The 26,165-nt window shown below is 33.9% G+C and overlaps 1 protein-coding gene and 1 pseudogene across 5 annotated transcripts in view; both read left to right on the top strand.

Moving 5' to 3' along the window:
* Positions 1–26,165, top strand: part of PHIP (pleckstrin homology domain interacting protein) — a 131,893-nt gene that overhangs the window by 24,410 nt on the left and 81,318 nt on the right. For 4 of the 5 annotated variants that reach the window (XM_038554573.1, XM_038554572.1, XM_038554575.1 and 1 more), the window contains 3 exons: positions 9,976–10,136; positions 22,837–23,058; positions 23,339–23,439. In XM_038554573.1, coding sequence (XP_038410501.1) covers positions 9,976–10,136; positions 22,837–23,058; positions 23,339–23,439 — 484 coding nt within the window. Of the gene's footprint in view, positions 1–857; positions 954–9,975; positions 10,137–22,836; positions 23,059–23,338; positions 23,440–26,165 lie in introns of those variants that run through there. The other variant, XM_038554574.1, reaches the window with a different exon arrangement.
* Positions 14,518–16,614, top strand: LOC106559546 (annotated as a pseudogene).

Here is a 26,165-nt window from a genome sequence, read left to right as displayed (position 1 = left end):
ATATTGAAGAAACTGAACCTTAAGAGATAGTGGACCAACTCAGTTATACCCTTGGTTATTTTGTTTCTGATCTTAGATGCAATTAACTTTATGTCATGTTTATTTAGCACCTTCTTGCCTTCTCTGTGAAATTCTTTATGCATTAGCCTTGTACTACCCATGTCCATTTATTGATTTAGGTATAGGAACCTTGGAATTGTGCTTCAGAATGTGAATTTTAGAAAGAGTAAAATGTGGTGTGTTCTTTAAAGTTTATCTCTTACCAGATAAATGCTTAGTTTGAGAGAAAATCATTCAGTTTTTGAGAAAGACTTTAGAATCTTGTTGGCAAACTAATTATTTTTTTTTATAATGAAATTTTGTTTTTTGAACCCTTTGATTTCTTTTGCAAAATCGGCTTTTGCTTTTAGTTATATCCCTTCTGAACTCTTCTCATTGTGGTCAAGAGATAAAACTGCAGTTGGTTATCCTAAAGCAAATCTTACATTATTCGCATTTCTTTTTCCTTAAAAACCTTCAGCTTACTGTTTTTGGGAAATAGTCCAGAATGCCTGACCATAGCTTAGAAAGTACTCTGCAGTCTGCCCCCCTACCATCCCATCCCTTCTCTTGACACTTGCTCCTCTGTGTGCTAGCCATATTTGACTTCCTTACGTAGCTTGAATACTATGTTCTTTCCAGCCTGAGACCATTGCACATGCTCTTGCCTCAGCGTACAATGTGCTCCCTTCCTAACAGCATTCTTTGGCTGTTCCATATTCAGGTCTTAGTTTAAATGTCCGTTTTTCAGAAAAGCCTGACTCACTGATATCCAATCCCTCCTTCCCCTACCATATATTTAGGATCCTCTGCTGTATATTTCAAGATTTTTCTGAACACTTTTTTTGCTGACACTTCTTGTTGTAAGTCCTTGTTTCATGTCTGTCTTCCCTGAGACTGCAGTCTCCATGAGGGTAAGTACTGGTACTGTGTCTTTTCTTTTTCTTTGTTAGATCCCTTAGTTCATACTTGGCCCTTGTAGGTGCTGTATAAATGCTTGTTGATTTAAAATTGAATGATTAAAATGTTTGGCATAAAACCATATAACTTTTAAAGAATGAATTTTTATTAAGATTAGTATAAAAACTTAAAAATATTTAGAACTGATAATGTTAACCATTTTATTATTTTCTGATTGAAGTAGTATTAGACTAGTTTCCGAAAAGAAAAGAGGAGGAAGAATAATACAAATCAAGTAATTTTACAATTCTAGTAAATTATCTTAGTAATTGTAATGTCTGTGTTTTGGGAGTTCTTTTGCTTGTGCTTGTTTCGTACTTGGTTCATGAGATTTTTTTTGCTTTAACTCTTGGAATTATCGCTTTACTTACTGTATTTTATTTCAGTATTTGCATTCTCCTTTTTAGATCTTATTTATCTTTGTGATATCCCCTAAATCTCAAAAATATGATGTGTTTCATAACAGAAGGTACAGCTAAACACCAAATTGAGTATGTAGAGATTTGGAGGGTAGCTACTGTGCATTATAATTATTTTAGTTACAGTACTAAAATAAAGAGAAACTCTCCTGGTGCTGTGTTGCCCAGGTGATTATTTTTCTTTTCTGTTCTCTCTTGCCTTCCCCCTTTTTTGTGGACAAAAGGTTGTTTATAGGATTATCCTTGTAATGTTGCAACCCCCTTCTACTTTAACTAAAGTTGGGAATTTTTTTTGTTATAATAGTGGTGATTTATTTGTCCTGTTCTTGTGTTCTTGGTTGCTGGTTACTGGTGCAGGATGACATAAGGACCAGATGATAGTATAGAAATAAGCCAGTCTGTGTTGAATTATTTCCCAGATGAGATAATCTGACCCTCAAATTATGAATATTTAGTGGTTAATCCCTACTAATGTCTGTGTTAGTAACCCCAGTAGAATTATTGCCGCAGGCTTTTCAGTTGTGGCTCTACATGAGTTAAATGTTTAAAAAATTCCTTCTTATATGAATTCTTCCCAAATAATTGAACCTACATGATCTTTGATATATTTCTTTTTTACCTTAAAAATTTAATGGGATAGATTTTAGAAGCAAAACGTATAAACAAAATTGATGGCTCTTTTTATTATTTTATGGCTTTTGAATCAAACCAGATGTGAATTCTTTATAGCTTATCATTCGGTCCATTGTAAAATTGGCAGTGGTTATTGTCTGTTTTATGGTATACAATTCTGATACTTCAATATGCTTTGTTTTGAGAGTTTCTTTTTTTTATGATTAAATAAATTTAAATTTCCTTACATCTTTATCTTTGGGCCTATTTTTCTCAGTCTTTGAATTTAAATTAATCTCTTCAGACAGTTTAGATTTTTCATATTGCTCTCTTGAGTTCCTTCAGGTAGACTGAGCTATACTTTCTTCAATTGAAAAATTAACCAGAATAAACATATGCTCAATAGAGAAAACTTGGAAAACAGAGAATGGCTCAAAAATCAGTCTGTCTCTGGTTGTCTACTATTAATAGTTTGGCATATTTTCTTCTAGTTTTTTTTTTTTTTTTTTTTTTTAGTATCTGTTTACTTAGTAAGAGTGTGCTCTTTGGGGTCAGACTGCCTGAATTCAAACCTGGGCTTCACCTCTGTCTTTCAGTTTCCTTACTCGTAAGGAATATCCCCTTATTGGGATAGTAGTACCTACCTTAAAGGATGGGTGAAATTAAATGAGAATTTATGTAAAGTGCCTGGTGTGTACTAAAGCCCTCAGTAATATTAGCCATTATTTTCCAAATCAGCTACACATCATAATAGTGTTCAATAGCCATTTTTTTCCCACACTAGGTATTATGTTATATTTTGACATTTACCCACATTGTTATTTGAAGCAGGTAAAACTTTTTCTATTGTTAGATTCTTGAAGTCCTTCTGGTAAGACCCTCTCTAGCTATATGTCCTGGTTTCTCTTTTCTCTTCATAGCTATTTTCTCCAGATACTTGATTCCTGGCTTTAGCATAACTTCTCTTTTTGAGATGTATATGACTATTTTTTGTGACCTCTTAATCATAGACTCCTTTTCATTAGAACATTTTTGTGGTTCTTTAAAATGAATAAAGTTTTATGTATCAAATACCTTAGACCACACAATACATTTGTCTAATGGAAATTTTGAGATCACCAACACCACAAATAGGCAATTTTTTGGACTTGTGATGAATTTGGAAGGCAATTTGCCTTCTGAGTGCCTGGTCATGGATCAGGCATTATTTTATTGAGAAAACTAATTATTGTCTAGCAATAAAGCAGTTTGGAATTTGTTTTCATGTGGTCTTGCTTCCCTGTTTATTACCAGTTTTGTAGTTCACTCAAATTTAGTTTTATAGGTTTTCAGACTCTTGTTTTATAGTTATGAGTTACTAATTTTACATTTAGAAAGCCTTTATTAACACAGATCATGGAGATTAAAATGAAACCTAGGTGCTGATTATCCAGAATTCACTCTTTTCTGCTTTATGAACTGTTTGTGTGGTTATTAATTAATTGTAACTACCTTTGCATTTTACTTAAATCCTGGGAACTTTCCAAGCATTTTTTGTTAACCAGAATTACAGAATAGAATTAGTCAAAATATAGTATGAAATGAATTTAACAAGAAACAGTTAAAATCATCTTATAAAATACTCCGATATTTTTTATCTGAGTACCTCTTTAAGAAAAGAGCCCAAGTTGTACTGAGATACCTGCTGAGTTATATAGTCTGTCTGCCCTTGCTTCTTCATCTACTTTTTCTCTTGTCACAGAAATTAATTCTTTGGGATTTGGAATCTACAGCCACATGCTTCTCCTTGCATTCGTTATGCCACCAGCAGGGCTTTACTTTCATGAGCTGACAGAAGTTGCACACACTTGTTCTGGGGCCTTCCAGTTTAGATTGTTAAGGGAAGACAGCTTTCCTTCTGGAATAGACATTGTATAGCATGCTTTACTGTTCTTTGTTTAAAAAATAATAATAATAACAAACCCCAGAAAAACTAACCTCTGCATTTTTGTTAATTTATAGTAATTTACATTTTTTTCCAACTCATCTTTTTTAGCAATAGTTAATTTTAATCTTTGATAATTTACTGCGATTGCACCATATATTCTTGTCCATTTTACAAAGTATCTAGCAGAAGGAGAAAAAATTCTAAACATTTTGGAGGGAAGTGATAGTACTTTTGCTTCAGTTCTTTTTTGTTTGCAGAGATTTTACCATGTATTTTCAAATGTCCTCAAAATTATAGCTACTGAGGTTATTGCAGATGCTCTTTCTTGACAGCTACCCATTTTTTCCTTTTGAAACTTGGTTCAACTAATACAGATTTGTATACAGATTTCCCTTGTTTCAGATGATACAGATTTGTATAGTGAGGAAAACTAAGACAACTCTGGTTATGTTTATCTTTTTCTAAAATCATCTCTACTGAAAACTTGATCCCAGCTATAGGAAGAAAGCATCAATGTTTCTAGATAGAAAGATGTCAGTTATTTATAAGTAGATGAAATTAACCTTAAATTTCCAAAAAAAGATATTTTTTTAACTTCTCAGCAATCTTCAAATAAAATAGTAATCAGACTGAGACACTTAAAAATGGATGCATATGATGAATAGCCCAATAAATATTAAAACATCATTAGTTACAAAATTAAAATTTTGGTGCAGTGATCTAGCACAGAATATACAAATAAATAATTTAATCACAATTTAATGGGCTAAAGAAGGATTAGTAAATGAAAAGTCTGGAACAAATGGTTGATTATTTAGGGGAGAAAAAATGTCTTTAGAGATTTCGCCCCAGTATATACTAAAACTCCAGATAAATTAAGGAGTTAAATGAGAACTTTAAACCACAGAGAGGTAAAAGAAACTAAGTGGATATTTATTGTACTGTTGGCTGGTTGGGCAGACTTTTTATATTAAATCAGAAGTTATTTTAAAAAGGAAAAAATACTGATAAAATTGAAATTTGTGAAATTGTGAGATGTCAAAGAACAGCATAATTTGAAAGTCAAGTATATTGTGGAAAATGTTTCTAGAAAGTTGACAGAGAAACTTGCTGAAAGTCCTCAGAGTATCAGGTTTGAACACAGGTCAAATTTGGAAGCCAACTCTTACTTCACAAAGGAATACAGGGAAGTCTTCGTAAAATTTTTTAAATGACTAAGTGATAAAATTATAGATTTTTCTTCTTTCATTTATGTTATTTTCTACACTAAGTGTTATTAAAAAAATCAATTCTTGAAAAATAAGTATAAACTGGGGAAAAGTGACTTGAGGGGGATTTAATTTATTGTCCTTATATTTAGAGAAGTAATGGATATGAATCCACTGGTTAGATATTATATAGTTACATCTAACATTAAGAAATTGTGTGCCTGGGATGCCTGGACATGATTTTGGAGTTCCGGGATCAAGTACCGCATCAGGCTCCCTGCATGGAGCCTGCTTCTCCCTCTGCCTGTGTCTCTGCTTCTCTCTCTCTTCTCTCTGTGTGTGTCTTTCGTGAATAAATAAATGAAATCTTTAAAAAAAAAATTGTGTGCCTTTTGTTTATCTCTAATAGTTCTGTAGAGTTGTACACATAGACTTTGTCTCAAAGACTGTTTTGAATGATTTGCTGTAGGTAACAGTTTTCATCATTTTGTTCCTTTTCTGTCTTCAAATTTTATTTATTTACTTTCACTTATTTTTAAAAAAGATTTTATTTGAGAGAGAGCATGTGCGCACGTGTGTGGGAGCGGGAGGGAAGAGCAGAGGGAGAGGACAGACACAATCATGCTAAGCCCCAAGCCGTCCCTAGACCCAGAGATCATGATTTGAGCCAAAATCAAGAGTCCATTGCTTAACTGCTAAGCCACCCAGGCACCCCCTTCAAATTTTAAAAAGACTGATATATTTCAAATGGGTAACAGTGATTTCTTAAATGTTTACTTACTGTTCTGTTTATTAGGATATTGAGTAAAATATGTTTACTTTTCTCTTTCCCTCCAGATTAAATCTTTTTAACAGAGCAGTTGAAATGAAGAACTATTTAGAGATATTTTGGATATATAATCTGTTCAATAAAGAAATCCATTTTTGTTTTATCCCTTAAATATAATAGTTTTATTATATGTGTAATTTATTCATAAAATTCACCAAATATTCTGATCATCTACTGAGTGCCAGCCATCATTGTCAGATTTTTTAAGTAATCTAAAGACAAAATCTGCAACATATGGAGCTTTTATATAAATTCTAGTTGGGGAGGTATAGACAGGATATAAACAGTGAACATATGACCAAATAAATATTATAACATCAGTTGATAAGTGAAAGAAAAAGAACAAATACAGAGCTAAATAAAGGGGGGAACAGGCGTTAAAGGTGATGGTAGGAAATGAGTTGCAATTTTCAATGGACTGATCAGGTTAGGCTTCATTGAGAAGTGACAGAAATCTGAGAAAAGACTTGGAGCCGGTCGAAGAATTAGCTATATGTGGGGAGAGTATTCTGGCTGAAGGGAACAGCCAGTGCAGAGATCCTACATTAGGAGGATTCCTCCTGTGTTGTGAGAGTGGGAGAGATTAGAGTGGCTGGAGCAGACCAAGTAAAAGGGTCTCAAGTAGCAAGCGAAATAAAAGAGGTAATGAGAGAGAAGATTATGCATGGCCTTGGTAGGCTTGATGTGTAAGGAATTTGGTATTCTGAATGAAATGAAGATCATTGTAGTTTGATCACAGGAGTGTTGTTACAAAGCAACCAATTAGGTTGCTTTTGAAATTCACTACAGTCTTACTAGCAGAGGTGACATTTTTAACTGACATTAGATAGTAAGAAAGAATTTGCCAAGTGAAGGAAGATAGAAATTTGCTTTGGCAGGCTTAATTTAAGAATACTTCCCATCACCATACCTAGGAAAATAAATGTACTTTCAACCCAAGTCCTATATGCTAACTTGATTTAAGGTTAAAACTATAATAATGTCATATTAGGAACTTATTCCTTTGTGACCCCTTATATCTTTTTAACCATACTCATTTTAAAAATTGATGTTCTAGTTTAATAAAATTTAAGAAGTTTCTGTAATCCAAGAGACATTTCCTTTTTACTCAAAAATCCAATTAGTCTATTAACAGTTTTTTAAGAAAGTAATTGCCATTTGCCTTTCTGCCATAAAACTATAGATTAAATTGAACCATCTTGTGTATCTTATTAACTAAGATTCTTTTATATACTTTTTCATTTAAAAGGTCCTATATACTCAGTTGTGGGAAAAATGAATAAGACAATTTCTTTTCCTTAGGGTACTTAAGATCTGGTAAGGGAGATAGACATTATGCAAATGTATGGTAAAAGAACATGAATTCATTGAATGAGAGTCCTAAAACATCCTCCTCTCTACCTTTGTAAAAATTTTCTGTGTGATCTGCTCAGGCCTACTCAGGTTTTCCTCAACTATTGAAGCATACTTATATTTTCTTTTCTAACTCCCTCTCAAGTTTGTCCAGCAACTTCTAAGCTGCAAATTCTACATACTATTCTCTGTAGGTTATCTTTTAGTTATTGTTACACGAGTTTGTAATTTGTCTGAAATCAAGGATATTCAGTAATTAATTTTTTTTAAGATTTTATTTATTTATTCATGAGAGACACAAAGATAAAGGTAGAGACATAGGAAGAGGGAGGAGAAGCAGGCTCCATGCAGAGAGCCCCATGCAGGACTCGATCCTAGGACCCTGAGCCAAAGGCAGACAGAGATACTCAACCGCTGAGGCACCCAAGCCATCCTGGATAGTCAGTAATTAATTGTTAAGCATAACAAAAGTAGTATATACAACTATAGTTTTAATTACAAATGTATTTCAAATAATGTTTCTGGAAAGTTTGATTTTAAAAGTTGACTATAAAGTAGCCTTTTGAAAAAGATTTTTTTTTTCCAGTTGACTCCTATAATAAAGATTTAATCCCAGTTTAGAAAGTTTAGTGGAAAAAAGTGTTAAAAGCAGCAGCAATATTTCTCTGTTAGGTATATTTTGCTTAGAAAATACCATCAACTCAATTTTTAAATGGTCTTTATAAAAAATTATTTAAAATTTTGACATATGTATGTGTTTGATCATTAATAGTTTTGATATTGTTTGATATTGTTTTGATAATTATCTCTAGTAATCATATTTTATACCTGAACAGTGTTAAATGTCTTTAAAAAATGTGTGATTTTGAGAATTTTGCAAATTTTGGATGAAAGGAATTAACTACATCTTAGTAACACCTGTCAACATTGTGTTACTTATCATCAGTTATTTTCTTACAGAATAGACAGGTGAGTCTGAGATGTCATTGATGCTAAGTGCTTGGATAAGAACATTTGAGTCCTCTTTTGGCAAGGCAGTTGATGTCTGTGGGTTTCTGAGATTCTTACTCTAAATCAGTTTGGAACCAAAGAACTAGAGGATGTCTTTCACCAGGCTATTTCTGTGCATAAGGAAAAATGTATCAGATTTATTAGAAACTTAATGAAACACTGTTACTGTATTACCAGTTTAGGCCTAAATATGCTAGTTTACAACTGTCAAAGCTTGTCTCAGTCCCAGATGTTAAAAATAGATTGTAGCATAGTTTATGTACTAATAGCAAGAGGTGTATTCTATTAGAATGTAAAATAATTGTGATACCTGGGTGGCTCAGCAGCTTAGCGCCTGCCTTCTGCCCAGGGCGTGATCCTGGAGACCCAGGATTAAGTCCCACATCAGGCTCCCTGCGTGGAGTCTGCTCCTCCCTCTGCCTGTGTGCCTGCCTCTTTCTCTCTCTGTCTCTCATAAATAAATAAATAAAATCTTAAAAAAAAAAGACTGTAAAATAATTGATATAGTAAAAGAACATATGAATATAACATAACTATTCCTTGAAATGTAATGCAGAGCATTTTTCTACATTTCTCCTCACAAGTCGACAAGATTTTTTTTTTTTTTTTGCTTTTAAATATAGTGTGAGCCAAACACTTGTACGTGGATAAAATAATACTGAGATTTTTATGATATGCCATGATACTTGTATTTCATCAACTTTAGGACGTAATTGCTGGGCTCTAAATCTAGATTAAATAGTATTTTGTATATATATTTAAATTCCTTTGGGACTAAATTCAAGTGAGAAGCTGTAGTGCTTACTATGCAAAGTAGATGGCAGTCACAGAAAAAAGCCTTAGATTAAAAGTAATTTTAAAAAGTATATTAAAAGGAAACTATAAATGAATAATGAACCTGCAGATCAGTCATATATTTATTGAGCACTTTCTTTGTCTATAATTATTAGAATAGAAAGTCCATACAGTAGTAATTTAGATGGAAGAGAATATTTTGGGCTGGAGTCAGCACAGCAGGCTCTGGGCAGAAGATAAATTTCAGTCCTACCTTGAAAGATGGATGACAAAAAAGAGCTAATAGATTCTACAAAAGAAATCATTATACAGGTGTTTGGCAAGATCCCCAGTTTAATTACTTCTTAAAATAATGCAGGGAGTTATTCCTTTCTCTGCATTTGTGCAAAGTTTTTTTTTAAACATCATATGGCGTGTCAAAGTTCATGTGTTCAAGAATTGCTGGTTGGTAAAAGTAAAAATTACTGGATCCAGTTTTAACTGCTTTTGTAGGAAAACGTATCTCATGGGGGCATTTTAAAGAAATAATATATAAAATGTTTTTGGTTTTTAAGAGTACTAGCAAGAGAGTAAAGAAGTCTAAAATTTAATCCTAGCTTAATATCTCACATACTTTGTGATGTTAGTCATATAAACTGACTTTGCTTATTTGTAAAATGAGGATGATGCCTGACTTAATTCCAGTAAAACTCGGAACCATATACATTAGAAAGCATCTTTATTTTTACCAACATATGAGAAGTTGAAATACATGAAGTCTTAAAAAATGAAAACAAAAAATTAATTTCTGAATTATACTCATTTACCCCTTTGTCTTGGTAGCGGATACTTTGTTTTCACGGAAGCTGAATGGGAAATACAGACTTGAACGACTTGTTCCAACAGCGGTATATCAGCACATGAAAATGCATAAACGAATTCTTGGACACTTGTCGTCTGTATACTGTGTAACTTTTGATCGAACTGGCAGACGGATATTTACTGTAAGTAATTTTTGAAGTATTATCTTAATCCATATATGGCATCGAAGAAACATAGTTGAACTTGAAATAGAACTTTTGTTTCTTCTAATGAAAAACTGGATATTCAGGTAATTATTTAGCTTACTATAATAAAAGATTGTACTTGAAGTGGACTTGATCCAAGTTTGAAATATTCCTTAAAGACATGTTGTAGCACAGGCAGTTATATAATGATGCTATATTATTGATAAATTTAACTCCCAGTATTATATCAAACATGCAGTTTAACATTTTATAAAAATATAAAAATTTCAGTTCTATACCAAGGACTTTTCTAAAGTGTGATAAGCAAATTAGAGAAGACTATTAAATGTATCTTTTTATATTATCCTTAGTACCTCATTCTTCAGTATATTTCATGTGTTTAGAGGCTCTTTGGGTTTTTTTGCTGTGTTTCTTTTAACTTGTTAAATGGAGAAAAGCAGAGCTTTTCAGCTTTGAGAAAATTACTTTTGGAAAAAGTTCTATTTATTTTTAGGGGCTTTAATATTACATCCGCTAAGGGTGATAGTTACTACACTATTCTTGAACTTAAAATTAAATACTACCCTGTGGGCTGAAGGTATGTATGCATTCATTCACAAAGTCCTTCATTTTCTTTGAAGTAAGAAACTGGGTAATGGAAATTGAAATAGAAATTCCTATCTCTTGTCTTTGGAGAGCAGCTGTAAATTTTACACAGTTGGGGACAATTACAGATCCCTCTTTTAAGTAAATATGCTTGTAAACTGAGATTTATTTATATCTACTTCTTTATCCATATATCCCAGTCACCTGTAAAACAGCTTCAACAGCGGGATGTGGGAAAGGATTTCCATACATATCTTTTCCGTGGCTCTAATCCACTCAGACATTTGCATATCATTTCTTAGATTAGTAATCTCTTTCTCCTTCTCTTTTATTTCCATTGTTCTCTGTGAAGCAAAATAAAAGTGAAATTTTCTGATCATTATTTTCAGAGTGGAGAACAGGTATCTACATATTTGCTAAAGTGCTTGATATATCTACTACAACAGTAATTTGTTTTCAGGGGTAATGAAAAATTATATTTCACTTTTTCAAGTTCAGTATACTACTATTTAAATTCAGTTCTCAAGGTAAATTTGGCATTTGTAATTTTTAAAAGAATTTTTTCAAAAATGTAATAAACGGAAATAATAAAAAGAAGCATTACATTGAAGTGATAAAAATATAACTTAATTTTTGGTGTTAGTAAGGCATCTTCTGGGGATTCTTTAAAAATGGTAGGATGGTAAGCATTTGTTTGTTGTACATTATGAAACATTTTGTGTGTTTTGTGTGTGTGTATGTGTGTTTTGTTTTGAATTAGATACATAGTCTCCTTAAATTTTTTTGAAAATGCAGTGAAATAATGTGCTGTTGCTGTCTCCTGAGTTAAGTAGAGCAGGAGGTAAAGAATTGGAGAGCAGCATTTTAAACCAGAGGATAACAAACTACTCCTGTGGGCCAAATCCAGCCTTCTACCTCTTTTTGTAATAAAATTTTATTCAAACATAAGCATGCTTAATTGTTTATGTATTGCCTGTGGTTGCTTTTGCACTACCAAATTGCAGAGTTGAATAATTTTGACAGACTAGCACGTGTGAGTACTTATGACTGTATTTTCTAAGATAGTTATTGGCCCTGTTCTAGACATTTAATTCCTACATTTGAGACCATTTGACTTGGGGAGAAGGAATGACATGTGAAGAACAAGCTGTTTTCTATTTTTCTTTAGTTGAAGACACATATTTAAAGAGAAGAAAATAATCTCTATATTATTTTATACAGGGTCCTACCAGAGTCTAAAATTGTTGATTTTTTATGTGTGGTATAATACGCTAATTGGGCCAAACTCATAGTCTTATTTGTAATGTTTTACTGGTGATTGCAGTTGTCAATTCCAAAATGTTACCACGTGATAAGAAATGCATAGATGTGAAGAATACTGTTATTTAAAATTTCCTTGTATTTTTATGATTATCACCTCAAGTGGCAATAGGGTGGGTACACGTGTTCACTGTTCATATTAATTTCATAAAGTGGGATGGCTGCTGGAAACACACTAGCTACTGACTAATGTTTTGAAAATCAGTCTCAAAAACCAATGGGCTAAAAGCTTTATCATGGTTGACTAATGAGTGATTCCTGTGATAGAGCACACTGTTATTATTTATTGGAATAACAGTTAAGTAATCAACCAGTTTTTCCTGTTTATGTGTTTGATATCTTAAGATATCAAAGGTTTCATGTAGTGTATATGCAAGTTTTTCTTCAAAGGACAGATTCTTTTTTTTTTTTATTATTTTTATTTTTTTTTATTTATTTTTATTTTTATTTTTATTGGTGTTCAATTTACTAACATACAGAATAACACCCAGTGCCCGTCACCCATTCACTCCCACCCCCCGCCCTCCTCCCCTTCTACCACCCCTAGTTTGTTTCCCAGAGTTAGCAGTCTTTACGTTCTGTCTCCCTTTCTGATATTTCCCACACATTTCTTCTCCCTTCCCTTATTTTCCCTTTCACTATTATTTATATTCCCCAAATGAATGAGAACATATAATGTTTGTCAAAGGACAGATTCTCTTGAGTCCTTTCTGAGTAGACATATAGGCAGTATCGATAGCACTGTGTTTAAGATCATCCACTTTGGCATTAGGTAGCCCTTAGTTCAACTCACAGTTTTTATCACTTCCTATCAGTGTAGTTTGGACACATTACCTGAACACTTTAGTCTCCATTTTTCTCATCTCTTAAAAAAAGGGAGGAGGGAGAGAAATGGTAATAATAGTACTAACCCCACAAGATTTTTGTATAATAATGCATGCAATTAGGATAGATCAAGATCTACAGTAAGCAGTCATTAAATTTTACCTCCTGCTGTTGGTTTTATAGATAGATTTAAATAAATTTTATCCATTTTGTTTCTCAACATCATATTTATAAGTCCGTATTTACAAGATCCAAAATGAAGTCATTGTAATTGATAAGTGAAATTATGTATTAGTATAATTTATAAGTATTTTGTACTGGAATATTTTAATGGGTTTTTCCCAGTAAAATAATGAGAAGAACCCAGGGAAGGAGATAGCACAATTATCAAGTCAGACTTGCTTCCTCATTCTCTCTTAGTTCTTGATTTTTTTTTCACTTGGTTTTAAAATCACTGCCTCAAATAATATTTACCATAGAAAAGCAGAGTTAACAAATTCTCTCAGGAGGAAGCCATTCACTCACAATACAAAAAAGTATGTTAACCATATAAAAAATCCTCCCTCCCCTTTTTAAAGATGTATTTATTGATTTGAGAGAGAGAGAGAGTGGAGGGAGGAGCAGAGCAGAGAGAGAATCTCAGGCCGACTTCCCACTGAGTGTGGAGTCTGAAGTAGGCTCCCACAACACTGAGATCATGACCCGAGCTGAAATCAAGAGTCAGACACCCAACCAACTGACCCACCTAGGCACCACACTCCCTTATTGAAAAAATGCATTTCTCTTCAAATTAAAGCAGAAGAACATAAGATGTTCCCATAAATGCTATAAGTTCTAACTAGACACTCTTCTAGACATTTAGGATCTAGAAATGAAAGACATAGTATCTGTCCCTGGAGAGTTCACAGATTGTCAATAGACAATATTGATAGAATTGGTAAGCTTGAATGAAGCTATAAGATACTGAAGTATCATAGGCAAAGAAGTATCTAATTTAGTGTGTTGTAGGAGATGGTAAGGGAAACTTAACTAAAAGTGACACCTCAGCTGAGTTTAGGTGGATATTGCAGACTTGGAAAGGCATTTATAAACCTGAAAGAGTATAATATGTAGTTTGTATTATTGGATATGGCAAAGAATAAATATGGATTATCATTAAGCAAAAGCTAGAGATAGTAGTGGGGGACAAAATCATCAAGATCCTATTGGTGATATATGAAGGGGAGGGGAATGGGTTTCTTTCCTGAAGGCGATGGAGAGAAAATGACAGATTTAGAAAGAAGAGTGAGTATAATTTCTTTTTAACAATCCCTTTGTTCTTACTGTTAAGGATGAATTGAAACTAGGTCTATATATAGAGGAATTGGTGAAAAGGTTCTGTCAGTGATCCATGAAAGAAATCATCATGGCTTGAACAGAGTCACAGTGAAAATAGGGATGGAGTTAATAGATTTTAGAATCTAGGATTTAAGAGTTTCATTTGAGTGTAGGGAAGAATTGAGAGGGAAGAATTTGGGATCACATGTTTTTATTTTTTATTTTTTTATTTTTTTTTTTTAATTTTTTTTTTTTAATTTTTATTTATTTATGATAGTCACACAGAGAGAGAGAGAGAGGCAGAGACAAAGGCAGAGGGAGAAGCAGGCTCCATGCACCGGAGCCTGATGTGGGACTCGATCCCGGGTCTCCAGGATCGCGCCCTGGGCCAAAGGCAGGCGCCAAACCGCTGCGCCACCCAGGGATCCCGGATCACATGTTTTTAACTTGTGTGACTAGTTAGAAAGTCATGTCACTTACTATGGTAGAGATTTAAGTAGAGAAATTTGTGACAGTGGACGTGTTAAATTTGAAATACTTAACCTATATAGCTAAATAGAAATGTTTAAGAGGAATTGGAAGCTCAGGAAAAAGATTAAGGCTAGAAGATTCAGCTTGGGAATCATGGAATATGGAAATTGATTATATTACCTCATAGGAGTGTGACTAATTTTAAAATAGGTGAAAGAAAAGAAGAGTCAATAATTGAGACTGAGAGCTGCTTAGGAGGCCAGAGAAAAAGAAGTAGTGTCTTAAGAGACAAAGGATTAGGATTTTACAACAGATGGAAACCTAAAGTAAATTAGAACTGAAAGGCATTTTTTGGACTTGTCAAGGCGACATTGACAAAAAACAAAAAACTTTTAGTATTAGAGATAGGAGATGACAATGCACTGAGGAGTGATTGGGAATTGAAAAATGGAAGAGGCTTAATGCAGATTACTCTTTCAAAAAGCTTGATAACTTAAAAAAAAAGACTTTTCTGAAAGTGCAGTACTACCACTAATCTTCGTACTTCTGTTATATTGTATCTTCCTTTTATGTTGCAGTGAATTTGTTTAGATGTCTCTTAAGTTGTGAACTTCTTAATAACAAAGACTTTTTTCTTGAACCTTTTTAGATCTGTAATGCCTCAGAGTATCTAGTATATACATTAGGGGTAGAACAAATGAATGAATCAACCAGTCAATAAGAGAGATAAAAATGAATAACGTTCTCTTTTGCAAGAAACTTAGTCTATTAGGGGAGATACAGACATATGTCTCTAAGAGTAATTCCCTTCTTCTTGTAAGCTTCTTTTACACTGGTCTTTTTCTGTACTTCAAACTTGTAAAACCCGTTTATGGCTTTGGAGCCTTTGTAACAGCTATTCCCTTTGCATCGAATTATCTTTTCCAAAATATGCCCCTGGTTGATTCCTTTATTAGCAGTCCTCTGTTGAAGCACTGCTTTCCTGAGTACCTTCCCTCTGCATACTCCACAATTGTTTACCCCAGTTAGACACTTTACTGTATTTTTCTCACAATATATATTACTGTCTGAAATTATTACTGATAAAATTTGGGTTCTGTGAGAGAACATGCTGGGGCAAGTGAGAGCCAGACAGGCACTGAGTGACTCTTTGCCTGAGAAAAATAATTAAACATGGGCAGAGGAGTTCCTGAGAAGGTGAGAGGTAAAATGTCATCATGTATAGTATTCTTTGTGCAAACTTGTTGGGAGGAGCACTGGAAGAGGCACCCAGATGCCTCATTCAGCTACTCAGAGTTTTCTGAGAAATACACAGAGAGGTAGAAGACTATGTCTGCCAAATAGAAAAATTAGAAAACATGGAAAAGGCAGATGGGCCTCATTATGGAAGAGAAATGAAAACTTTTATATCCCTGTTAGAGAGGAAACACAAAAATTCAAGGGTCTCAGTGCACCCAAGAGGCCTTCTTCAGCCTTTTTCTTATTTTCTTCTGAGTTTCACCCTAAAATCAAAGGAAAACATCCTAGTCTATCCATTGGTGATGTTGCAAAGAAAGTGGGAGAGATGTAGATTAACACTGCTGCGGATGACAAGCAGCCTTATGAAAAGAAGGCTGTTAAGCTGAAGGGAAAATACAAAGAGGATATTGCTGCCTACTGAACTAAAGGAAAGCCTGTGTGGTGGATGGGGCAGGAGATGAGGGAAGGAGTTGTCAAGGCTGAGGGGGAAAAAAAAAGGAGTCATCGGGGTTGAGAAAAGCAAGAAAAAGAAGGAAAAGGAGGAAGATGAATGAGGAGGAGTAGGGCAGAATTTTTAAAATTCTTATCTGTTAAGCATTAACTACCCTATACCCAACTCATTGCTTTTATTTATTTATTTTTATTTTTTAGATTTTATTTATTTATTCATGAGAGACACAGAGAGAGAGAGGCAGAGACACAGGCAGAGGGAGAAGCAGGCTCCTGCAGGGAGCCCGATGTGGAACTCAATCCCAGGACCCCGGGATCACGCCCTGAGCTGAAGGCAGATGCTCAACCCCTGAGCCACCCAGGCGCCCCAACTCATTGCTTTTAAAAGGAAAAACTTGAAATATAGGCTGTGTAAAATTTGTTTTTAAACTGTCATTTGTCTTTTTTTATATAGTTAATACTATCAGATGTATCTTTATTTGGATAGTCCTGCCCAGGTGATATTTTCAGTAGCCACTAACTTTGCCTGGGATGGTATGGGGTTGTAACTGGGCATGGAAATTTAAAGCAGGTTCTTATTGGTGCACAGCAGAAACTAGTTATATATGGGGATGGTAGTTTTGTCCTCTTTGGGTGTCTCCAATGGATCTAATAGGAAAGAATTATTTTCTTAACAGAATACCTCTGTAATTGCAAAAAGAAAAAAAAAGTTACAGCTGTATTGTTGACATTGTGAATGCTTCTACATAAATATAATTTTTTTTTTTTTTAATTAAAGAAAGTAAAATAGGGGCACCTGGATGGCTCAGTAGTTGAATGTCTGCCTTTGGCTCTGGTCATGATCCCGGAGTCCTGGGATCGAGTCCTGAAGCAGGTTTCCCACAGGGAGCCTGCTTTTCCCTCTGCCTATGTCTCTGCCTCTTCTGAATAAGTAAATAAAATCTTAGCACTGCCTACTTAGCAATCCTACTCTTTCTTACCAGGCCTTTTCTATACTGCTGTTTTTTACAGAATAAAGGTAAGGTAATTGTTTTGCTTCTTTGGCTTTATCCTTACATTGACAGTGATGTTTTCACCTTAAAAATAAAAGTCACTGAAAATTTAGTGTCACATTTTATTTCAGGATTTAAGTAAGCTAAAGCTATACATTCTTTTCATTGTGATTCTTTTTTCAGGTTTTTTTAATGCTAGGTTTGACATAGACAAATGACAACATTAATGAATACATTTTCATAATATGACAATTTAACATTATTGAAGAGTGAAACTAGTGATACATTGCTGTCTTATGTTTGCTTGGTGTTAAACAGTAGCTTAATATTTAAATTTGATTTAAAAATGAATTCTGAAAAAGCATTTTCAATTTTGCACCTAGCTCATAGATTTCTTTAAACTTAATTGTGGCTAAAAATACTATAGTAACCAAAACTTGTCTGCTTAAAATTCTTCAGTAGCTACCTCACTGGGTTAAATCCAAACTCTCTCTGAAACCCTCTGTTACCTTCCTCAGATAAAACCTTTTCAGCTTAATTTCTTGTTATTTCCACTTAAACTTTGTAGTCTCAGCTTTTCTCACTTTGCCAGTCCCCTGTTCTAAGAGCAATATTTAGATGTTATTGAAGAGAAATGACTACTGTGTTTTCTCCTAGGCATTGGAGCATTGCTGAAAAAAACTGGTCAGTTGAGGTTTTTATATATCATGCTAATTTTAGCAGAACTTTCACTTTTGCTCGCAGATTTTTTCCTTTTTTCTTATTGCTCTTATTCCACTTTATTCACTTTTTTTTAGCTCCTTTCTCTTGTTTCCCCCTTCTCTGGTTTTAGGAAATAATCCTCAGATATTTGTTAATAATTATTGCCAAAATTACGACTCATCTAATTTCTTTCTTGTTTACTTTAAAATTGCTGTTTCTACCATATCTTTCTCCATTATATATTTTAGAAACCTGTGTATTCCTCCCAGCCAATGCCCCTGTCTATGTTGTTCATAGGTTCAAGATTGTTCTCCCTTTCACCATTTACATGACATTGGTTTTATTTTAGTGTCCATAACACTTTTTTAACATTTTGATTAAAAGACTGTAATGTCCTACTCTTCAGTTTATTACTAACCGTACTTACATTTGAGGTAGCTTTGGGGAAAGAAAGTGTGTCTGTTCAAAATCTGCTCTGTATTTTCTTTTTTTAAAATAATTATTTCATCAATTTTTAATTTAACCTTCCGTATTCAATTTAAACACATGTAGTGGGGTGCCTTGGGTGGCTCAGTGGTTGAGCATCTGCCTTTGGCTCAGATCTTGATCCCAGGATCAAGGGCTCCCCACAGGGAGCCTGCTTCTCCCTCTGCCTGTGTCTCTGCCTCTCACTCTGTGCCTCTCATGAATAAATAAATAAAATGTAAAAAGTTTTTTAAACACATGTATAGTACTTTAAAAACGTTTTCCAAGTAAATTTAATTTTTCTTGTGCATCCTCAGTTGATTATTCATATGTATATATGTTTCTGGTAGTCATTTTAAAAGAACTTGGTTGAGTTTGTCAGATCATGTTAATTTTACATTCCTATAAAAATAAATTAATGATCATAAGTAATGATGCATGAAATACAAATTGTTTAGGGATGCTTTAGAGTTCTCTTTGAAATTCTGCCAGGAGTTGGGGAGGGTAGGAGTGAGGGTGGGGACAGGGTACTACTTTATAGGTCCCAGAAGAAGAGAGTGAAGAGAGATTTCCCTAAAAGGTAAAAAATTTCTCTCCTGCAATTGAATGGAAAAAAAGAAAGGTCAGTTGGAATAATACATACTTGGGGAAAATGTACATAGTGCTGTTTTATTTTCGCACTTATCTAAAGAGAAAAACTATAAAATATTATATTGGGGAGATTACTAAACAAAGCATTAGAAATATAATGGGACTTCTTGCTAGATTTTACTTGGTGAAAAGTCACTGAATGCTTATGTTAGATCACTGGTTGCTACTATTCTTTTCATTAGAAGCTGGTATTTTGGTCAAAAAGGTGTTTAGTTTTTCTTTTTTCCTATTTGTTAACATGAAAACTACGTGAAACATCTTCTATAGTAGAATATAAAGCAAACTCTTACTCAAATACATACGAACAGAACTAATTCTATCAGTACTATGAAGCATAATGAGATATCATGATTTTACTTCTGCGTATATTCTACCAGCATTAGCCTACCTAAAATATTACTTTTGTTGTAAATTTATAACCTTTATTTTTTATTATTAAGTAACCTCTATTCCCCCAGCTTAGGGCTCAAACTCACCACCCCAAGATAGAGAATCTCATGCTCTACTGACTGAGCCAGCCAGGCACCCCCTGTTTTTGTTGTGAATTTAGATCAGAGCCAAATCTTGCCTTAATTTTTAGAAGATAAACAAAGTGAATTAATTGACTTAATTTGTGAAATTTAAAGGGTTGAATAAATGAATTTAAGAATTAAATGCTTTAAAGCCATTTTTTATTCAACAGATGCCTAATGCAATTCCCATGTGCCAAGTGGTAAGTAGATGAACTTTCTGGAAGGGCACAGTCTACTACGGTTCCTTCTTTACTTTCCACAGATAGCTGAGATGTAATCTCATCCCTTTAATTCCCCAGTTATTGTATCTCTTTTATTATTTCTATTCTGTAATAATCTGTTTTATCACTCATTCTTTCCTACTTAAACTATAACAACTTTCAGATGGCCTCTAACTTTCTATCCCAATTCACACTGATGCCAACAGGATCTTTGGAAAACATAAATCTGATCCTGATAGTGACCTGCTTGATAATCTTAAGTAATCCCCATTACAAAACATTATTTCTTAGTATACTGTGAAAGAAGATTCTTCATAGTTTTTCCCTGACTCTATCCTCTTGCCTTTACCTTATACTCTGTTAGTGTACAGACTTCTTGCAGTTCTCACATTCACATATTCATGCCTTTGATCAAACTTTTTTCTCTAGTTGCCATATGGGATGTTTTTGTTCTTTTTAAAATAGTAAGAATATTGCTAAAGTAAAAGTAAGAATAGGACTGCCAACAAAAGCAGTGGTGGTAATATTCCATAGCTCTTACCATATGCCAGGCACTATCCTCACTCATTCTGTTTTTGCAACAATCTTCTGAGATAGTTATCAAAAAGAAATCTGAGGCATAGGAAACATGTAACTTGCCCAAGGTTAAACATGTAGAAAGTGATGATGCCAGGTGGTGAACTGAGACATTTGATAATGGAGTGCTTGAAGATTGAAGCCTGGAGTGGAGTGCTTGAAGCTGCTAACACTGCATTGCCTCTTCATGTGAAAGACTGTCCAGGCATCACTGCTTCTGGATTCTTTTCCAGACTTATTTCTTAACTTCTCAGGAAAAACACACTGCTCCATTCTTTGGATCTCTTCTGATTAACAGTATAGCACTTTGGGCATATTATTACATTTGTACTTTTCTGCCTTGCTTCCTGAGGAGTGGACTACTATGTGTCTGCATCTCATCATCATATATCTGGTGTTTGGCACATACTTAATCTCAAGGCAAATAAATAAGTGTATGAATCACTGAATTCTAAAGGTAGCAGGAACCTTAGGGATCATCCAATTTAACTACCTTGTTTTATAAATAAAAAGCCTGTGATTAAATGAATGTGGTAAGAATACTAGATTTTAGGGGCACCTGGGTGGCTCAGTGTGTTAAGCATCTGCCTTCAGCTCAGGTCGTGATCCCAGGGTCCTGGGATTAAGTCCCAAATTGGGCTCTCTGCTCATTGGGGAGCCTGTTTCTCCCTCTTCCTCTGTGCACATGTGTGCATGCTCTATCTCGCGAATAAATAAATATTTTTTAAAAAGAATACTGGATTTTAATGTAGATAATTTACAAAGTTAAGTTTTATTACTAGTCTTTAGTGCTTAGAAACCCACTTAGGGAAGCCTGGATGGCTCAGCAGTTTAGCACCTGCCTTTGGCCCAGGGTGTGGTCCCAGGGTCCTGGGATTGAGTCCTACATCAGGCTCCCTACATGGAGCCTGCTTCTCCCTCCCTGTGTCTCTGCCTCTCTCTCTCTCTCTCTCTCTCATATGAATGAATAAAAAAAAAAATAAAATCTTAAAAAAAAAAAAAGACCCACTTCATTTGCTTCGAAGCTTAGAAGAATGTGAGTCAATTGAGAGTATTCTAAGTACTGTTGGCAGAGTCTGGTTTAGTATAAGCATTTAACACGTTCTGTTAATACTATGTCATCATTTATATGTCATAACAGTATGAAAACAGTAACACATCTGTGTCATTTGCTTTTGTGAATCTTCTAACCACTTTCTAATGTCAAATGTAAGAGTTTTTGTTTTTTTAAGAATTAAATTGGAAAGGTTGTAACATTCCACCTTTGAAACCTTTTGATAAGTTTGAATCTGGGAAATGGATATATGAGGCTAATGACACTCTCTACTTTTTTGTGCATTTAAAATCTTCCAAATAATGAAAGATAGAAAATAAGGAGAGGTTGGTAAAAAAGTATATAAAATTACAGCTATAAAATGAATAAAGGAAATTAGAAAAGAAAAAATAATAGAGCCTAGAAGTTCTGATCTCTTCTGGATTATGTGAAATTGAAATGTTTATTTGTGAATATGGGTATTCATAGAAAACCTTTGTATCCTTTACGGTGTTTTTCTGAGCATATGCTGCTATAGCAGAGTAAATGTGTAATTTATGTATTTTTACTGACTTCATACAGATAAACTGAATTTTTTTTTTGAATTTTTTTTTTTTAAAAACCTGGCTTTGGTGATTTTATACGAAATGTATTTAGCTGAAGATCACTGATGGAAAACTCATATGTATTGTTTTTAGCTTCCTAGGAGAAAAAGTCCCAAATTAGCTTACTTTTATTACTGTATAACATAATAACATAGGATTAGTCACTATTGTATATTACGTTTGTTCTACTATTACAGTTTTGTTCTGTCACTTCAGAAGTTCAAATCTTTCACAAGATTCTGGATAGAGGTTACTTTGGGTGCTGACTAGGAGATCATAGGTAAACATTACTGTTAACATCCTATTTCTCCTGTTAGATTGGTGAGCACACAGGTATTGTTTTGTAAGAACAATAAAAATAGCCATGTATAGAGGAGAATTCCTAAAACAAATATTTCATTTTTCAGCATTTTAAAATATAATTGTTGGGAAACAGACATTACAGATACAGTTTCTTATTTCTGTTGAAAATTTGAATTAAAATTTATAGAGTTGGGACACCTGGGTAGCTCAGTGGTTGAGCATCTGTCTTTCCCTCAGGTCCTGATCCTGAGGTCTAGGATTGAGTCCCACATCAGGCTCCCTACAGTGAGCCTTGCTTCTCCCTCTGCCTATGTCTCTGCCCCTCTCTCTGTGTCTTTATGAATAAATAAATACATCTTCAAAAAAAATTTATAGAGTTAATTCCATTAATACACATTTTTATTTTAAGGGTTCTGATGACTGTCTTGTGAAAATCTGGGCAACAGATGATGGGAGATTATTAGCTACTTTAAGAGGACATGCTGCTGAAATATCAGACATGGCTGTAAACTATGAGAACACCATGATAGCAGCTGGAAGTTGTGATAAAATGATCCGAGTCTGGTGTCTTCGAACATGTGCACCTTTGGCTGTTCTTCAGGGCCACAGTGCATCTATAACATCACTACAGGTAATTATTTTAATTTCTGTAAAATGTTCTTCATTTTAATTTAAATTTTAAGTCATTTTTATAATCCATTGTATAAAGTGAACTAAAATGAAGAAATGAATATTTCCTCTTTCTTTTAAATACATGGACTTTAAATAAGATCATAGTCATGACCTTCATTAATTTTGGATGTTTTTTAACCCTGTTGTAGTTTCTATTTGCATAGTAAAAAGTAGGTTTATTTTTTTGGACTGTGTCACTCTCTTCTTATGAAGATTTTTTTTCTTCATTTATTTTTCAGTTCTCACCATTGTGCAGTGGCTCAAAGAGATATCTGTCTTCTACTGGGGCAGATGGCACTATTTGTTTTTGGCTGTGGGATGCTGGAACCCTTAAAATAAAGTCAGTTGCTCTTTTATTTCGTGGAATAAATTGTTTAGTTTAATGGTTAAAATTGCAATAGTATAAAGTAGTCAACAATAGGAGATTTATTTATTCTCCTCGAGTAAGTAACAAAAATGCATTCACTGACCTCTTTGATTTTCATGTTTTCCTTTGTTTTTCATGCTTCAAACAAAGTTTCTTATGTTAACGTGTTTGGGGTTTTTTTTTCCCCCCCGCCTTAGGGGTTTCCTTCAGAATACCACTCCTTTCTGTGTGCCACATAGTTTCATCCCAGTAGCTTCTTCTGGTATTGAGAATATAATCTTAAAAAGTTCCTAAGGTTGTTCTTTAGAAGAATTACAATTATTTCTGTCATACATCTGCAAATTTTAGATTTTATTATAGATCTTAGTAAACTTAGGAAAACTGATTACATTTTCACTAAACTACATCAAGGTAGATAGATGCATCCTTCCCCAATCCGATAATAGCATTTTGCATTTGTGCTTTCTCTTGTATTAATGTCTTGGTTTATTAAAACAAGTTGGCTAGACAGTGTTATTTTTCAGTTAAGGACAATGAGGCAAAAAAGGTTAAACAACTTTCCCATTGTTATAAAAAGGTCTTAAAAATTGGCAAAGCCAAGACTAGAACAATACTTCCCTGTCTGTTCATCCGTGCTGTCTATGCCATGCCACCTCTCAAGTGAGTGTAGTAGGGAGAGGAAGTGCTACATTTTGCCCCATAGACAGACAGTGAATGGGGAAGTAGTACATCCATGGTTTTGCAATGTTGAAATGGTCATCTCTGTGCTCTCATGGTAGAACATCATTTGGATTAGAAGGTATATCTCAATACTTTTATCTGACTTCTATTTATAAATTGTCAACCCAAGTTGAATAATTTATGAATGTCTTTATTTTAAAATAGTAACGTTTACATAAGCTTCATAAACATTAACATTCCTGGAGAGTACCTCTTATAACAGGGCATTAGGAGGCCATGGCAGCTAGAGTAACATTAATAAAATAAACTGTACTTCATTTGAAAAGAGGATTCCGATCAAAGATGTAATTCTTTAGAGAAAGCAAATTGATTTCATTTTAGTTGCATTCTTAATATTTAAAATATAAATATTAAAGATTTTCTGTAGACCTTTAGATAAAAGTTTAAATATTTTACTGATGTGTAGACAATAGTTAATTGTCATTTTCCTTTGAGTATTTTTTACCTCCTTATGGACCAGATTGGGATACCATTGTCTTTCCATGTTTTGTTTTTGTAGAGAAGAAAAACATGACTAACAGTCTTAAAATTAGCATAGGAACAAAAATGTTTTTACAAAATTAAACTCTCACTTTGTGCTTCTTGAGGATTTCAGTGCTAAGTACAATATTTATCTGAATTCTTGTGAAGTGAGTTTTCCCATATAAATGTTTTTTTTTTTTTTCAGAATCTTTACATAGATTCACCTGTTAGCCCAATTACCCTATCCATTTTTTTCACATAGGTATGTTTTTTAATGTAGATATAAGTGGAGTACTGTATATAATTTTCTGCTGGTTTTTTCCTTAACATTTTGTCGTAGGTATTTGTAATAGTTTTAACAGTTCCATTTTGTTCCACTGAGTTGTTATTCCATGCTTTTCCTCATGATTTTCCAATTTTTGGGTGTAAAAGGTTATTTCTACTTGTTTATAGGTAGTATTCTTCTCTGTTTTTAATTGTCCCTAAAAGCTTTTAATGTATTTTTCTTTTAAGATTTCATTTATTTGTTCATGAGAGATGCAGAGAGAGAGGCATAGACAAAGGCAGAAGTAGGCTCCATGCAGGGAGCCTGACGTGGGACTTGATCCCCGGTCTCCAGGGTCACACCCTGGGCTGAAGGTGATGCTAAACCGCTGAACCACCCGGGCTGCCCAAAAGCTTTCAGTTAAAGTCAGGCGTAAAGAAGTACTTTTTTCTTAGACACTTTGGGACACCGATTTTCTTTTCCATTTTTACTCATGGCTGCCATAAATTTTGGCGGTATGTACATTGTTACTATCATGGGCTTTAATTACTGATCAAACGCAAAAAAATTGTATTGAGCTATAATGCTTTTGTATAATCTGATGGGGTGGTGCCTTCAGCAACCTAATCTGCATTAATTGAGAAAATCAGTTCTATTAGTAAACAAAACCTATTTTGAAAACCCAAATCTTTAGGTAAATTTGCTTTTTTACAGTGTTAATGTAGATGTTAACAAGTCACACTGATAAAAATGCTATTTCGTAGATAAGAAATAGGAGTGACTAGGTGACTTGATAGCTTGCTGAAGAGATCTCTGAGTAGGAGAAAGCTGTCCAAGCATATTTAGATTAGATGTGAAGGGAAGAATGGAAATTCAAAATGTACAGATGATAATAATGATTACAAAAATTTTTAAAGCACTTAGACTTGCCAAGCTTGTTCTAAGCACTTTATATTTGTCATCTCATTAATCTTTATGACAACCATAAGAAGGTACAAGTACAATCTTTAGGACAGATAGGAGAGAAAACTGAGGTGGATGCTAGAAGTACACTGTTGGAACCCCCTCTCAATCACTGTACCAGACTAAGAGCAATTTTTCATTGATGGATTATCTAGAACTGACTGAAGTAAATTAAAGTACTGATAATCCTCCTACTTATTGAGTGTGTTGGGCACAGTACTAAGTACTCTATGGATTAAACCCATTTCATTATCTCAGTAACTCTTTA

Source organism: Canis lupus, chromosome 12, assembly GCF_011100685.1.
Source record: "Canis lupus familiaris isolate Mischka breed German Shepherd chromosome 12, alternate assembly UU_Cfam_GSD_1.0, whole genome shotgun sequence".
In the NCBI taxonomy this organism is placed as follows: domain Eukaryota; kingdom Metazoa; phylum Chordata; class Mammalia; order Carnivora; family Canidae; genus Canis; species Canis lupus.
This window is presented reverse-complemented; position numbering and strand designations above follow the sequence as displayed.